Source organism: Nycticebus coucang, chromosome 1, assembly GCF_027406575.1.
Source record: "Nycticebus coucang isolate mNycCou1 chromosome 1, mNycCou1.pri, whole genome shotgun sequence".
In the NCBI taxonomy this organism is placed as follows: domain Eukaryota; kingdom Metazoa; phylum Chordata; class Mammalia; order Primates; family Lorisidae; genus Nycticebus; species Nycticebus coucang.
The window spans coordinates 23,362,177-23,379,294 of NC_069780.1; the positions used below are offsets into that span (position 1 = coordinate 23,362,177).

The 17,118-nt window shown below is 35.9% G+C and overlaps 1 protein-coding gene and 1 pseudogene across 5 annotated transcripts in view; both read left to right on the plus strand.

The window, feature by feature from the left end:
• Positions 1-17,118, plus strand: part of PDLIM5 (PDZ and LIM domain 5) — a 225,992-nt gene that overhangs the window by 178,640 nt on the left and 30,234 nt on the right. For all 5 annotated transcript variants that reach the window (XM_053608692.1, XM_053608717.1, XM_053608773.1 and 2 more), the window contains one exon: positions 16,808-16,982. In XM_053608692.1, the coding sequence (XP_053464667.1) occupies positions 16,808-16,982 (175 nt within the window). The remainder of the gene's footprint in view (positions 1-16,807; positions 16,983-17,118) is intronic.
• Positions 4,136-4,236, plus strand: LOC128592466 (uncharacterized; annotated as a pseudogene).

A 17,118-nucleotide genomic window follows, 5' to 3' on the forward strand; every position in this document is an offset into this window, starting at 1 on the left:
TCAAGACCGGCCCCAGCCAGAACTACAAAAAAAAAAAAAAAAACAACAAAAAACCTCTGGAAGAATTTGGCTTCTTGAAGGAAGGGCAAGTAGTTCAGTATATTCAAGACTGTCTAGTAGCCAGAGAGAAAGTTGGATGGATTAATGGGGACGCTAGAATATAAAAGCATGGACTTAATTATGAAAAGAAACTAATTAAAAGATTTGTAAGCTGGAAATAGCAAAATCAGATTTGCACTATTAAAAGGTCATTATAGTATTATTATGACTTTGGTGTAGAGATTAAAATTGAAGTCCTGCAATCTAGAGATGATGATAACGGGAATGCTACCCTGCACAGTGGCAGTGATTCTGAGAGAAGTGCACAGCAAGGGAACTGCCAGTTACTCACACCCTCACCTTCCTGGGACGCCACTTTTGACACTGCTTTACCAGGGAGCTTGATTCCCAGTAGAGCACTAATGTATTCTCTGTTAAAACACTGGGAGAAGGCTGTGTTTGGAGGAACTCTACTTGGTTCTGGCAAGCCAGGCTATGGCACAAAAAATTGGTTAAACGTATCTTTATAGAGTTTTTAATATAAAGTTTATAAAATGTGAATCTGAATTGATTGCATCCTGTATTATACTCGAGAAGTGACTTTTGCAGTATAGCTACTGTGTTGGCGCAGCTTTTCCTGAGGTGAGTGCATGCAAACGTTGTCTAAATGCCGACTCTGTTTCAGTTGTTCACAGCTGCACATGTGAGATTGTTGGCCTTGGCAGCATCCTCATTGTATTGTTTGCCTATGTAGGAAACATTTTACTACATGAAAAGCCAGAAGTTTCTTCTGAGACAAAAGAAGAGAAATTCTGTTGGAGAGAAATTCTGTTGGTCAATAATTAAATAATTTGTCATTAATTGTATATAGTTCAGAAAGCTTTAAAGTCATAGGCCTTTAAATTTTTTCATTAATTACAGTAATTCTTTCTCATTTCAAAATGATTTTTTAGAGGATATGTAGTTACGCTTAATAACTGTATTAACATTATGACATATTTAATAAGTAATGTAATTCATTGCTCAAAAAATATTGAGCTACACAGCTAATATCTAATCAGCACTTTCTATGGAAAACAGTGTCACTTTATTGCAGAGTCATTAAATTAAAATAAAAGGCTTTGGTGTATTTTCTTTCACAGTAGTCAGTGTTGTCTAGCTGTGCAGAAGTTTTTGTTTGCGGTTTTCATTAGCAGTTCTCATAGCATATTAGAAAGCCAGCTCCGTGCTTGCTCTAACTGTATGTACACAGAACTCACACAGAGCCCTGTTTACTTTCCTGTCCCCTGATGTTGGTAAGAAATTAGTGGATTTGTTATTGTCATTAATGTGTTTATGGGGGCAGGCATTCTACTGAAGAAAACAAAGGCATTTAGTCGATATAATGGTGACATACTAAAGACACAGAAGCATTTTATCGTTTAATATTAGACATTGTTAACCTCTGATACTCCATATTGGACAAATATTAATTTACTTACAGTCTTATTAAGGCACTATTTCCTTTTATATAAATAAGGTGCTACGTATATAAATTTTGTGTTAGGGAATTGCTTTTTTTTCTCTCGAAAACAGTTCTTTGATATGTAGTAAATGTAAGGACTTTAATTGATAAGATGAAAACATAAAAATTGGTAATTCTTTTTTAGAATGTAAGTTTTGTGGTTTGAAGAAGCACAGTGCAAGTAAGTGATAAATATAAAAGTTGTGACCATTTGAAGATCTTTTAGGAAAACTGTAATTTTTTTTTTTTTTTTTTTTTTGGCAAACAAGACAGGTAAAAAGATACAAATTTGATTTTTCAAATTGAATATTTAGTTGACTTTAGCTTCTGTTGCACCCTGTCTGAAGAGTTCCCACTATCACTATTTGAGGATTTGGAACTAATGAATACTAAGGTTACTCTAAAAGGAACAAACTACCTCATTTAACCACAGTAAAATGGTGGTTATTATTGAGTAATGTTAATTATTTTTATAATAACTTTTTATTTTAAAAATTATATTTATTCAGGGTATACAAGGCGATGTCATTAAAATTAAAATGGGCATCATTTAAATTAATATGGTCGATGGAGTCTAAGAATTGTCCAGAGTTGTATAGTGTGTTGACCCCAACTATTTTGACTCTGAATCGTGGGTTTTTCTTTGTCACAGATCACATCAGTGAATGCATTTGGGGAGGACTAAATCTCTTAGGGATAAGATAGAAAGGGTTCTCGCAGGATAGGGAGGATAGAGTAAGTAGCAACTGCTAAAGTCTGTTTCAAGTAACATTTTCTTTGCATCTAAACTCCATTTTAGAAATTTAGATCATATGGCTAAGATCCTAGTTTAATATGGCTCCTTATCACACCCTGCCTCTGGTGTGTGCTACATTTAGCAACAAAGAAAAGCTTATCTACTTCATTATGGACAGAGCTTTGGGGAGATCTGATATATTCTTTTTTTTTTTTTTTTTTCCCTTTTTAAGAAAGACTCACATGTATTTGTGAGATTTGATTAGATCAAAGACTGAATGATGTGCATCTCAGTTATAAGTGGATATAAACTCTTTGATTTGAAGTCTAAAGGAGATGGGGTGAGAAAGGAAATTACTGTTTCTATAACTGTCCCAAATTTCATTGTAGGCTTTGTGCTGCAGTAAAAAATCCAGATAACTGGATTTGCTTAGCTAAGATATATAGATTTATTGGTTCCATTTAAAATTTTTATATGAATAAGTAAACTGCTACCAGTTGCGTGTATTTCATCTCTTCTAATAATGTTTTATTGCCATCTGCTCCCCTGCATTTTGACATCATTAAACTAAACAGTCCACTTGTCATAAAGGCCTGATGGAGCTGTCCATTGTCAAACTGGGGTGTGAAGCATGTAAACATGCCCTGTCTCATATAACGAGAAGATTTGTGTCTAGAATTATGATTCTGAGATAGGAAAAAATAAAAGTAACTACCATTAACTGCCTGCTTTCTTTTCTAAAATGGTCCTTTATTGAAATTTATTTCTATGTTGGAAGCTTTCCATTGCTGATGCAAGTGTATATCCATGAACACTCTTTATCCCTGTTTTTTCTCATCCTGAGATTAAAATATTACACCTTTTAATAAAGATATCTGAATTTGTTCATATGTACTTTTCATAAAGAATTATTACTGCTTATTAATCGATGCATATGGTTTAAACCAGACGCTGGCAAACTATGTCCCTTGGTGGTACCTATTTCACCACCACCCCTTTTTAATGGTTAAGATGATAAATTTTATTTTATGTATATTTTGCCAAAATAGTAAGAACAACAACTTGGGAATTCTTAAATTCGTCAACTCCTGGACTTTTTATCTTCCCAAACAAAAACTCTATACCCGTTAAACACTAACTCCCCATTCTTCTCTCTTCATTCCCTGACAATCATCGTTGTATTTTCTGCTATAAATAGCCTATGTTAGGTATTGCGTGTAGGTGGAATCATACAAGATTTGTTGTTTTATGTCTGGCTTGTTGGACTTAGCATGTCTTCAGAGTTCATCCTTCCTATAGTGTGTATCAGAATTCCATTCCTTTCTGAGATAGAATAATATTCTGTTGCGTGTGTGATAGCACATTTTGTTTACCCATTCATTCACTGATGGACATTTAGGTTGTTTTCCACCTTGTAGCTATTGTGAATAATGCAGCTGTGAACGCTGGTGATATATTAGAGTCTCTGCTTTAATCCTTTTCCACCACCTATTTTTGTGACAGCTGTGTTCATTTGTTTGCATAGTGTCTATATAGGGCTGCTTTCATGCTATGATGGTGGAGTTGAACAGTTGTAAAAGAGACCATAAGGCTCACAAAGGCTATACTCTTTACTCTTCGGCTTTTTACAGAAAAAGTTTATTAACTCTGGTCTGAAACCCTTGTTTGAATAAGAACAATTATGCTTGATAATTCTACAGAATTGTGTTGCAAACTTTATTGGGGACCATGAGTGCCCTTGATAGCCATAGTCCTGAGACACCAATTTGTCTGTCTACATTCAAGAAGATGAAGTTTTCAGGACCTGTATCTTATCTGTGGAGTATCTTTAATGGCAGAAGAATTCTTAGATATAAAACATTGTATGTGGTACTCACTTTTTGGAACAATACAGAGAAGATTAGCATGGCCCCTGCACAAGGATGACACACAAATTCGTGAAGCATTCCATATTTTAAAAAACAAAATAAAACATTGTATGTGTTCTCTGAGTAGTTGTTGAATAAATGGATGCTTTATTTTTTTAACCATGTAAGATCATATATCAGAGTGTAATAATAATAATTGACTTTTCTGAGGCATTTCTTACACATTCAAGGAACTATAAGTAAACACTGGAGTACCTTATTTAACTCTGTCACACTTTGAGGTAGTTACTGCTTTGCTGTTTTACAGATGAGGAAACAAGACCCAAATTAATGACATTTCTAATGTCACAGCTAGAGAGTAGCTGACCTAGGAGCCCTAGTGTATCTTACCTTTAGTTGTTATGCTAGATGTACTGTTTTCTCCATCATAAAATAACTGCACAGTGATCTCTGCTTTTAAAAGACCTGAAATTCAAGCATAACTTTGGATAATGATAATAAAATTTTATTTATTGCGCTGACATAATGACTTTGAGAAATCTTAGAGAATTAGTAGAAATGTAAGGAGTATCCCAATTTTTAATTTTTTACTTTATTTCAAATTATTAATGAGGGTACAAATTTTTAGGTTACATAGTTCTCACATCCTGTCACCCAGGGCGTGTGTCATACACCCTCACGGTGTGCACCACAGGTGAGATCCTGCCTCATGCCCTCCTTCCTTCTGCCAGTCATCCCTCCCACCCCTGTGCTTCATTGTTCATATGAGCATGTAATTGTTTATATATTGGTTTTATATTAGTATTGAGCACATCAGATATTTTTTTTTCCTTAAGAATGTCTTTCAGCTCAGTCCAGGTAAATGTAAAAGATGTAAAGTCTCTATCTTTTTAAATGGCTGAATAGTATTCCATGGTATACGTATACCACAGTTTGTTGATTCATTCATGGGTTGATGGGCATTTGGGTTGCTTTCATGATTTGGCAATTATGAATTGAGCCACAGTAAACATTCTGGTGCAAATGTCTTTGTGGTAAAATCAGTTTTGTTCTTCTGGGTCTGGCCTAGTAATGGGATTGCAGGATCAAATGGAAGGTCTACTTTTAGTTCTTTGAAGATTCTCCGTGACTCTTTCCAGAAAGTCTATATTAGTTTGCAGTCACACCAGCAACGTGGAAGTGTTCCCTTCTTTCCATATCCACACCAGCATCTGCAGTTTTGGGATTTTGTGATATGGACTAATCTCACTGGGGTTAGGTGATACCTCAGGGTGGTTTTGATTCACGTTTCTATGGTGATAAATGAGCATTTTTTCATGTGCCAATTTTTAAATTTTATAGTAACTTGTACTATCATCCAAAACATTGTGGAAATTGCTTGACATGGAGAAATTTTAATTTTTTTCCCTGCCTCAGTTTTATTTAACTTACATAATGAGTATTCTATTTATTAGGGCAATAAAGCCTTAGGTGCCTTTCTCCTTTATTTCCGATATTAAGCTGATTTCTCATTATTTAAATCAGTGGGAAAATGGTAAAAGCCAAACCCATTTGGGTTTCATGTAGTTTGGAGATAAGACATATCAGAACTCTAAGTTTGAGTATAGAATAATTTCAAAGTATGTCCATGTAGTTTTCTCATCCAGGTAAGAGCAAAATTGTACAGATTTAATATTTTAAATAAATCCTCAGCTTACAGAGCCTGTATAAGTTTACCAGTGATCCTCTTTAATATTTGTGAGGTCAAAAAATATGCCTTAGTTTTTAAAATTTTTTTGAATATTTTCTCTGAACATTTTCTTTTTTGTTTCTTTTCCTTTATTGTGTGTCCTTTTTTATTTTAATGTGAAGCATATTGGCCTCTCACAAGCACAGACTTGTCTTCCCATTATAAAATTATAAATTGGAATGGTAATATTGAGATTATTTAGAAAGTCCTGTGTATATTTTGGTAAATAAAATAATTTGTTGATTTTTTTCATTGAATGATGGTGAAGTCAAGTATGTGAATGAAGATATCATACCCTTTTCTGTGATGTGAGTACTGGGTTTCTTTTGTACCTCTTACCAAGTGGACTTATATTTCTATGTAAGCTCAGTTAGTAGGGAGAAAAAGGCTAGTCTCTGTGTACTGAATTTTGATGATGTGTGATGTAAGAAATTAAAAAGAAAACTGAACCTAATCCAAGTCCCTATACTCACTTTTATTAAAACATGCTAGATCCGTTTAATCTGGGTTCCTAAAGTTAAAAGGCCGGTTGCTAATGGAAAAAAACTAACTCCTGAATTTCTGGAACTATTTGATACTTAGCCTTGGGTGCACCTGTTCAGTTCTTTATAGCATACATACCAGCATTCTCCTCTGTGTAGAGAAATGATAATAGTTTAATCTATCCAATTTTCCTTTTAGTCATCGAGGGGAAAAAAATATCTTTGATTTCACTTTTTAAAAATTGCTCAGACCTGTCCAGAATGTATTTTCCTCTGTTCCCAAATCTTGGCTTAACTTTTCCATTTCTGCTGGATATGATTTCATGCCTGGATTATGAAGAGTAGGCTGTTGTTTATGCTTCCAACATAAGGAGCTTGACAGACAAAATGCACATGTTCTGTGCTTCTCTTGATCACCATCTGTTTGAGATAGTTGGGGAAGGGGCAGAGAAAAAAAACGTGCCTGCCATGCATAATAATATGCAGGCATGCTGCCATCGCTGCTGCCCCATTTGGTATGTGTAAAATTTCTACCATACCTTTCGGGACATATTCTCTGAGATGTTGCATTACAGTACTTTATCTCCCCAGGAGTGCCAGAATGTCACTTTGATGTGGCCCACTTATTTATACAAGCACAACATTCGCCTCAGTGTTTTAACAGGAACACTCTGTGCAGTTGAGCCAGTTGTTTTTCAAACGATAAAACCCCACACATGTCTTCTGCCTTGTTGGGGCTGTAAAATTTTGTCTTTGGGAGAGGGAACATGAGTTTTCATTGACATTGTCAATATCAGCCTGTCTCCTCTTTAAGCTCTGCACTTAAAGAGAATGAAAGATTAAGGATTTTTCATAAGCAGTCAAAATATACTTTATAGTTATCCCAAGATTCACCTTCATAACTTTCTTTGCTATTTTATCTTAATCTAAATGTAGTAGTTGTAGTTTTACACCAATATGGAATTTGTACAACAAAATGGATTCAGTGCTTTTAAGCATGTTATCCTTAACAAAAGTATTAGATCTACTATTGTTTTTCTTTGAAAGCAATTTATATGAATTCTCTTAAATGTTTCTTAAAATATGAAGAATTCAGCCTTATATCCATGTATTTTTTTTCTCACTAAATATAATTGCTAAAATGTGTGGGCAGCCAGGTTTAGGAAAGAAAGTAGTATTTAATCTTTATAGAATACATAAAGGGCTTAAAAGTGATCATCTAAGCTGTTAAGGACACCAGGTCAAATAAAAAATACATGTTCCTAAATTTGTCCTAGCAGGCTCAGTAAAGAAAGAAAACACCAAAAATTCATCATCTCAGTTATCACCCACTACCAGAAGTTAGTACTTCCAGGTTTAGATCACATTCGAGGAGACATGCTTTCATATTATAGTGGAGCAGGATGCTGCCTGCAAATAGCGTAGCATGCAGTAGGTTCATAATAAATGTTTGATGAATGAATGCATAGGGTCAGGCTTTGGAGTCAGATAGACATAGTGTTGGGTCCCAAATTTTCCACTGTCCTTTCTTGGCTTCTATGACATATACCTATTTCTCCTACTTCTCTTTCTGTCCTCAAGGTATTTCTGTTATTTGCTTTCTGTCTAAGGAGCTCTTCAGTTTTCATGCAACACTTTGTCTGAACAATCTTTCACCCCCACAGACTCAAATGTCATCAATATGCTAGTGCCCCTTGAATTAGTTCTTTTAGCTCAAGATATTTCTCCTGAGTTTATACATTCAGTAGACTGTCAGTACTGAATGAACCATAAACACCTCCAACTCCAAAAAGCTCTGCAGTCTTTAAGGGAAAGGAACATAAAAATCCTGTCCTCTCCTGTGTACTCATGCCTAGCACAGTGCCTGGTGCATTATAGACGCTCAGTAGACACTTAGTGAATGAGTAAATATCTATACATAAACTCATCATTTTTACATCTTTCTAGCACTTATCCCACTGTAACATAGGGGATTTACTGTTCTATAACCTTCTTCGAGTTCCATGAGGGTAGAAATTATGTCTGTCTTATTTTGCTGGTAGAGCCCAGCACATTGCTTGTACATAGTAGTTGTTCAAAAAGCATTTGCTTAATTTCTTCGTTCTACATGTCTTTGGGCAAGTCACATATCCTTTGTGAGCTTTATATTGTTGATCTGTTAAATAATGAAATAATACTTTAAAATTTTGTCCTAAAGATGAAACAAGTCAGTTATTCATTCTTTTAACTTTTTACTAAGTAAAAAGTTCAAATACATTTATAACATGTATATGAAAAATAACTAGGGACTTGGTTTCTTGTACATGTGTGATGTAAGTGGTAGAGAGATTTAAGAGACATACACCCAGGGGTAATGCAGGAGCCTTATTTGGATCCTGATCTGTATTGTCTTGGCATGTGTATGGTAGGCAGAATAATGCTGTCTCCCACCCCTAAAGATGTTCATGTATGTAGAACCTGGGAATATATTATGGCAAGGGGAATTAAGGAGGCAGATAAAGTTAAGATTGCCTATCAGTTGACCTTAATGTAGGGAGATTATCCTAGTGGGACCCAATATAATCATAAGCATCTTTAAAAATAGAAGAAGGGGAAGTAGAAGAGGGGAGCAGAGTGTTGCAATGTGAAAAATCTTGATCTCCTCAAGATGGCCAACGGGGCTTTGAACCAGGGAATTTTGGGGCAGCCTCTAGCAGCAGGAATTCAAGGAGACAAATTTCCCTAGAGTTTACAGAAAGAAAAGCAGGCCTGTCAACACCTTGGATTTTGACCCAGTAATATCTATGTAGAATAACTATAAGATAATAGACTTGTGTTGCTTTTGAGCCAGTAAGTTTTTCATAATTTGTTACAGCAGCAATAGAAAAATAGTAATAGTTAATCAGATAATTAGAAAAAATTGCAGTTGGTTATTTAATGATATTAAGGAATTATTCTTTGTTTTCTTTTAAGTGTGATGCTGTATTATGGTTATGGTTTTTGGAAGAGTACTCTTGTAGAGCTTATTATATTAAAATACAGATTAAATGCTGAACCTTGAGTAAGCTTCAGATTAGTTCATAGGTAGCAGGGGAATGTGTAGGATGTAGATGATAGTTATGAAGTGATGATTATCAAAGCTTTATTCTTTCTGTTCATTGAATTTTACCAGTTTTTAAAATAATGAATTGAATCTTTAGCATCCTCTAAGGATAATCAATGTGAGGTTTTAAATTTTAGAATCATTGTGAGCTCATGAATTTAAATATATATGAAGTGTTTCAGTCTGTTATAATTATTATTCTTATCAATGCTCAAACTGTTCCATTTCATTTTTAATGATACAGCTCTGGTAGACTTTGATAGCTTCCTTGTTGGCTAATTTGACAAGATACTCTAAACTCTCCTGTTCATTTTTGCCCCAATCTTAGGACCAGCAATTTCTCGAAGGAGTCTAATTCCTTTTAGTAGAAAGACAGTAACTTTGGTGCTGGAGTTACTCTTTCTCTAAACAATGATCTATTGAGCAATATGCCAGGGACTGCTGGGTGTTAGGAATATAGCAATGAACAAAATAGATAGTGTCTCTGCTCTCAAGGTATGGGGAGACAGATAAACAATATAAAGAATAGAAGATGAGTGTTACGGAGAAAGAGAAGCAGGGAGTATAGAGATTGCTAGTTTGTGGGGAACAGGGTACTATTTTGTATAGGATGGCCTTGGAGCAGAAAACCGAAGGAAGTGAGGGAGAAGCCATGTGAATAGCTGGGGAAAAGATTTCCAAACAGAGAAACTAGAAGAGTCAGAAGCATGCTGGCCATGTTAGAGGACTTGCAAGAAGACCAGTGTCTGTAGGATGAAATGAGCAAGGGGCAGCGCGGGAGAGAAGTAGCAGGAGTCAGACTCTGTAAGTCCTTTGGTTTTAGTGCTGGGTTAGAGGGGAGATATTGGAGGGTTTGGGGCAGAGGAGTAACATGATCTGACTTCGTTTTTACTGGCTTTTGTGTTGGGTGCAAGAGTAAAAGCAAGGAGATCTCTTGCTAGTCACTCAGTATTCCAAACAAGAGATGATGGTGGTTTGGACCAGTATGTACTTACTAAGGAGGTGGTGAGACATCCTCAGATTGTGGGGTTTTTGTGTTGTCATGAGCAGTTCTCTCCTCCTAAATGTGCTCTCCTCCGAAATGATACTTTGATCAGTACAAAAGCATTGCATCTAAGCCACCTTAGAAGACAGGAGCAACAGCTCTTATCACTAAGTTTGTACTTTGAGATACAGTCCTCCAGCCCCAGTTGACGTAGTTACATTTCAAAGTAAAGTTTAATGAAAGTACATATGTCAGTAACAAGAATGTTTTATTGGCAGTTGAATAATTTTATATGAATCAAAGAATCAGCTGATTGATGCCATGTCTACGCAGGTGCTGTCTGGCCAGACGCTTCCTGTGTGCAGTTTAATCTTCACCACTCCTTCTTAAGTGCATTGATTTAGAATTAACAGCCATTTATGAAGAGGAATAGAAAGCAAAAATATCAAGTAACCCACCTTACTCTTAATATAGTTAGAAAATATCTTTTAAAAAAATTCACACATGTACTACCAGGAATTGGATTGATCTTAATTGATATTTTCTCACTGGAAACTATTGTGCATATAAACAAGCACCTTTTAGTGACCTCAGCTATTTTTTGAAACACATAGTAAATATTCAGATAATTTCTAATTCCTTATATAATATTTTATTACTGTATGTTATGGTATATAATATATTATACAAACCCCCGGTAATATACTTATGTGGCCTATTAGTGCAGAAGTTATTTGCATAAACTTGATAACCAACCAGTCAGGGACTTTTAATTTGAAAGAAAATTAAGCTTCAGGATAAGATCGCTTAAAACTTGTGTTAACTAATTTGCTTAATAATGTGAGCCTGAATCAGAAGCGTGGGGGGGAAAAGGCAATTAAGATCTTTCTAGATTAAAGTATTTTCACTTTATCATTCCAAATATGTCAGGAAGATTTCCCCAGTACAGGAGTGAAGTGTTCTACCAAATTAATATTATGTGGTTCATTTTTAAAAAATTCTTTGTCATCAATTAATAGTCTGTAGTCCAAAACAAGTAGCTTTTTTATTTCTTTGTAGTTAATTAAAGATTATGTTTAATAAACCAGAGGTTTGTTTGCTTTTTTAAAAAGTATTAATTCTTGGAATTCTCAGATATATCAATATAATAATTTTTTATATCAGAAAGACAATGTAATAAATTTTAAAACTAGCAATTCAATGTAGTATAGATTTGGTATATTTTATTTGATTAACTTAACACATTTTTATATTATATACTGAGAAAGATTAGCTTGTTCCTGTAACTCACGTTTACTTATTTAATAGTAATCTTTGTGATCTTAGGTTTGACAACTATAGTTTGGGGAAAAAGAAGATGAACTATGAATATATGTCATTCTAAACCTTTAGAAGGTGCATAAATAACAATTGTAAAGTTAATGAAAGAGATTCTCACCAACACTGTTGGTTTGGAGAACAGCAAGAAGGTTTGAATTTCTAGAAGAGGTTTGTAGTGCTGAAATGTATTTGGTCCAAAAGAAAAAAAAATTAAAGCGATTTTCCAAAAAGTCCCAGGGGGATAGAGGTTAGCCATAAAAGAAGCCAAATTTAATGAAAATTGCCCAAGATTAAAGTTAGAAAGGAAGTCTTGAGTCAAGAACTAACTTCCTCCTGATGCTCTTCTCCTGTCAGTTCAGGGACTCATTTGTTATTCAGTTCCAATAAGTGACTTTTTGTGACTTGGATTCCTAGATTATGAAATGGTGCTAATTCAATGTTTCCATTTAATGATCTCACTAGAAATTAAAAGAAAAAAGTTTTTCTTACAAGTAAATAGATTGTCATCCTTAAGACATCTCTAAAAGGTGAATTTTTTTTCTACATAAAAATAAATGAGTTTTCTATGGGTTCAATAAATTTAAAGCATTTTGATCACTGTGTTACCCAGGGAAGACTAGATTTCTCTCTGTATGGTAGAGCAGTTTTCTACAAAATTTAGAGGGAAGTGGGACTCATTTGTGGTTCTTCCAAGACCTCACCTTTCTTATACCTCCTTCTCTTTATAAACAAAGCTAGCAGAAACCAGGAGGTTGACACTTGATTGTTCAAAGGTTGCTCAATCATGTTGTAGAGTAGTTAGAAACTCAGTCTGAAGAAATGAAACATGCTTTATTCATATGGGAAATAACTGTGCCTTGGAAATGTTCAGGACTTGGTAATTAACAGGGCTTGTGTAGCTTTGCACAGGCCAATGTGCTAGCAACACAGCAACAAACGAAGGTGTGAGAATTTCTTTCATATCCAAAGTGGTTAAAATGGGACAATAACAGAAAGCCAGGCTTTTTCTTCCCAATAAAGGAACAGTGGTAGAGCTTAGAGCCTTTTTATACATGTTTAAGATGCAGTTGCATGTTTCATGTTTAAAAATTGCTTCTCATGTAAACAAGTTAGTTCCCCATACACCTTCTCCTTGGAGGCATAGGCCAGATGGATTATGTCCCATTTTACAATGACTGATGGAGAATAACCATACTCTCTTATTGCTAACAATGTCTTAGTAATTCAATACTTTCGGGCTTATGCATAGATAATGTGATAAAATAAAGGCATATGGTGGATGAAAGGGTTTGGTTCTTTTTGAGGCCTGATTTTCAGATTTTCCAATTGGAAACTTTTCCATTATTTGAAATCAAAATTTAATCTACTTTAAAAAAACATCTGTCTTAACAATGCTGATGGGCCTGCAAACTAATACAATCTTTTTGGAAGGAAGTATAGAAAATCCTCAGAGAACTCAAATCAGACCTCCCATTTGATCCTTCAGTCTCATTACTAGGCATCAACCCTGAAGAAAAAAAAACTTTTATCATAAGATTTGTACTAGATTGTTTATCATAGATCAGTGTATAATCCCCCAAACATGGAAACAACCTAAATGCCCACCAACCCAGGAATGGATTAACAAGCTGTGGTATATGTATACCATGGAATACTATTCAGCCACTAAGAAAGATGGATACTTCACATCTTTTGTATTAACTTAAATGGAGGTGGAACACATTCTTCTTAGTAAAGCATCACAAGAATGGAGAAGCAAGAATCCAGTATTCTCAATTCTAATATGAAGGTGGTAGATGATGTAATACAAGGGGAGGAGTAGGGGAATAAGGGTTAGGAAAAGGGGAGGAGGTAGGGGCTGGGGGTCACGGTGTACGGCACAACCTCTTGGGGACTTTACCCAACAACTGCAGTCAGTGTAACCTAAATATTTGTACCCTCAATGAATCCCAAACAATAATTAAAAAAAAAAAAAGGCATCTATCTCTATAGTCTTCTTTAAAAAGGAAAAAATTAAAAAGGTGAGGAAAAAAAGATGGAACGTCCCTTTTTTGCTCAATTGGTTAAATATTAATTTTTCACCATCTATTTATAATGCAGTTTTTCTGATTGTGGATAAAAAGTATACAGTTTGGGTTTATTTTTTTAAGGGTAAATAAGTGACTATCGCTTCTCGGCCTTTTGGCTAAGATCAAGTGTAGGGTAAATAAGTGACTTACGAAGGAAAACATATCAATAGGAAGGATATTGATAAATAGTAAATAAAGAATACAGGTAGGTATGTTATTGTTGTTGTAGTTGTTAAAGATTTGATAGAAGGAAAAGAGAACACTTGTAGCTGGGGTCATCAGAGTAGACTTTGGAGAAGAAAATGGAAAGTCTGTAAGCCTTGCAGAATGAGAGAACTACGTGTAGCAGTGGAGAAAGGGGAACCCACTGTCTGATGTTGCAGAGGCAGGGTTCTGGTATGGCATGTTCAAGGGATAGTGTGTAAACTGTAGCATAGTGTTTAAAACCATACATCCAGACAGCCCAAGTTTGGGACTGCCTTTTACTTTTTTACCATAGATGGGGTTTTTAATCTCTTTTTGCCCCAATTCCTCATAGAGTAAAAGAGTAGTACTAACCATACTAGAACCATACAGCTGTTGAAAGGGTTTTAGAATAGTGCCTTGTATTAAGTAAGTATAAGTTAGTATGATGATAATAATGACAATGGCAGTGAAATACTGTAGGAAAGCCTAAAGGACAAGGTTATGAAAATTGGAGTGGGTTTGTTGAGGGACTATATATAGTTTCTAGTGAGTAGTTAGAGAAGCTTTATAAGCAAGAGCGTGACAGCAGAGTAACGTTTTTGGAAAAATAATCTACAGAATAAGTTGAAGAAGAGAGTGACAGAAGAGTAATTCCGTGGTCAGAGCAGGGACAATAGAGGATGGTTTGGGTTAGAAAGGAGGGACGACCTCAGAAACATTTACAGGCAGAGTGCAGTGGCTGGGTAAGTGGACGAATTCAAACATAAGGAGTTCATAGGAAGAGCTGGTAATGTCCGCAAGAAGAGGAGTTCATTTTACACATTGTAAAATTAAAGACAATAACTGAGGGGCTGGACACAGTGGCTCATGCCTGTAATCCCAGTACTTTGGGAGACTGAGGTGAGTAGATTGCCTGAGTTCACAGGTTCGAGACCAGTCTGAGCAAGAGCAAGACCCTGCCTCTAAAAATAGCCTGGCGTTGTGATGGGTCCAGCTACTCGGTAGGCTGAGGCAAGAGAATCACTTGAGCCCAGGAGTCTGAGGTTGCTGTGAGCTATGATGCCATGGCACTTCATCCGAGGCGACAAAGTGAGACTGTCTCAAAAAAAAAAAAAAAAAAACCCAGTAACTGAGAATGAAAACAGGATCCCAGTTCAATTGAGTCACTTGAAACATGGGCAGCAGTAGAGCTCTCTGGTCTGTGAAGTGCTGTTTCACAGAGCAATTGCGAGGCGGGGCACTGGAGATGTGCTAAGTGTGAGCACTGGGGTTCTGGGTCTGTAATTGTACATTATTGCAAACTTTAGTGAAGGAGAATTGCCACTTTAATTATCCTAATTAATCTTACCAACTCTAACCACACCTTAATATGGATACTGTCAATGTGTACACGTGTCTGTATCTGTCTGTATGTAAGTACCACTCTCTTGATTTTCTTAAGAGTTGTTCCTTTACACCATTTGCATGTATACCTTTTCTCTTCATTACATTTTAACTGTCTGTAGGTAAGGAGCAGACTTTCTATCCATTTCAATTCCTCACACTATTTACATTAGTTAATTTATATATCAATTCCAAGTCATTCATTCATTCATGCTAGACACTTTATTAAGTTGCTAGGGTGGTGAATAAGACATAGTTTCTGCTCTCAGGGAGATTATTTTCTGATTGGGGGAATAAAAGGTGCAGAAATAATATAGTAGAAGTGATAATAAAGACACAAAAAATTATGGGAACATAGAAGAGAAACAGTCAAGATTATATGGGGGGGGTAGTGGTCAGAGGTATTTCAGGGAGGATTTTTGGAGTAGTTGACTTCTGGGCTAAAACTTAAACACTAAAGTAGTGGTTACTAGGTAAATAGGAAGAAGAGTAGAAAAATGGCATTAGTAACAGTGAGAACAGCCTGAGCATAGACAGACCCATTCTCAAGAAAAAGTGAGGCAGCGTGGTATTGCTGCAGTTCAAAGTGAAAGGCCAAGCTGAGTGGCAGGCCCGCACTGCTGGGGGGCCTGTAGGAACACGTGGAAACAGGGGTCACGTTCTGTGGTCAGATCAGGGAGGGTCCTGAAATGCTTGACACAGAGTTTTTGTTTTTTTTTTTTTGGGGGGGGGGCAGATTTCAGTCTTAGGTGGCAGTTGGGAGGATGAATTTTAGGAGGACCAGATGTTTTTGTGGCTGGTCCGGGGGAAGCCATTAAGGATCTAAACCAGGGCAGTATTATTGGAATGGAGAAGAGAAGTCAAGATCAAGCACTGTTTGTGATATCCGATCAGCAGAACCTGTTACTTTGAAGATGAGCGAGAGGAAGGAGCAAGGATGCTTCTCAGGTAGCTACCTCATATGCCTGGGCAGTGGATTGTACATTCTGCTTAGAGAATACAGCAGGAGAGAGGATACAGTGAGCTCATTTTTGGTATTGTTATCTTCGGTATATGGAGATAGATTTTAAATGTGTATGTATTTGGAATTAAATTTAATTAATAATTAGAAGAGATGTCCAGATAAATATATGTCTCACTTTTGCCATTTACTTAATTGTATTTCCTCTTCGAAACAGATGTAATTGCTTTTCCTATGATACCTGTGCATACACCTGTCTTAACTCTTTTACATGTTGGAATCTTGATTTTCTTTCCTATGCAGCTGTGTGCTCTGCAGCCCAGTGTTTAGTTCATAATCTCACCATAAATGTGAGTCAACAAACAAGTGAATGGATCATCTAAAAACTAGTATTATTTGATTGTTAGGAAAAGTTTATGTGTGGTTTATGCCTGTTCTGATTCTTCTGTGTTTTAACTCCTAGCACCGTCCACTGGAAGAATTTCAAACAGTGCTACTTCCTCAGGAGCCGTGGCATCAGCCAGCTCAGCTCCAGGGCAGACCCAGCCCAGTGACCAGGACACGTTAGTGCAGAGAGCTGAGCACATCCCAGCAGGGAAGCGAACTCCGATGTGCGCCCATTGTAATCAGGTCATCAGGTTGGTTCTTTGGTTTTTGAAATTTTCATGAAAGTACCAATGTTGATTTTTTTTTTTTTTTATTCTGAAATATTTGAAATTTTACTAGTGGAAATATTCTGGCCATCATCCTGTATAATATTTATTATTGAGTAGA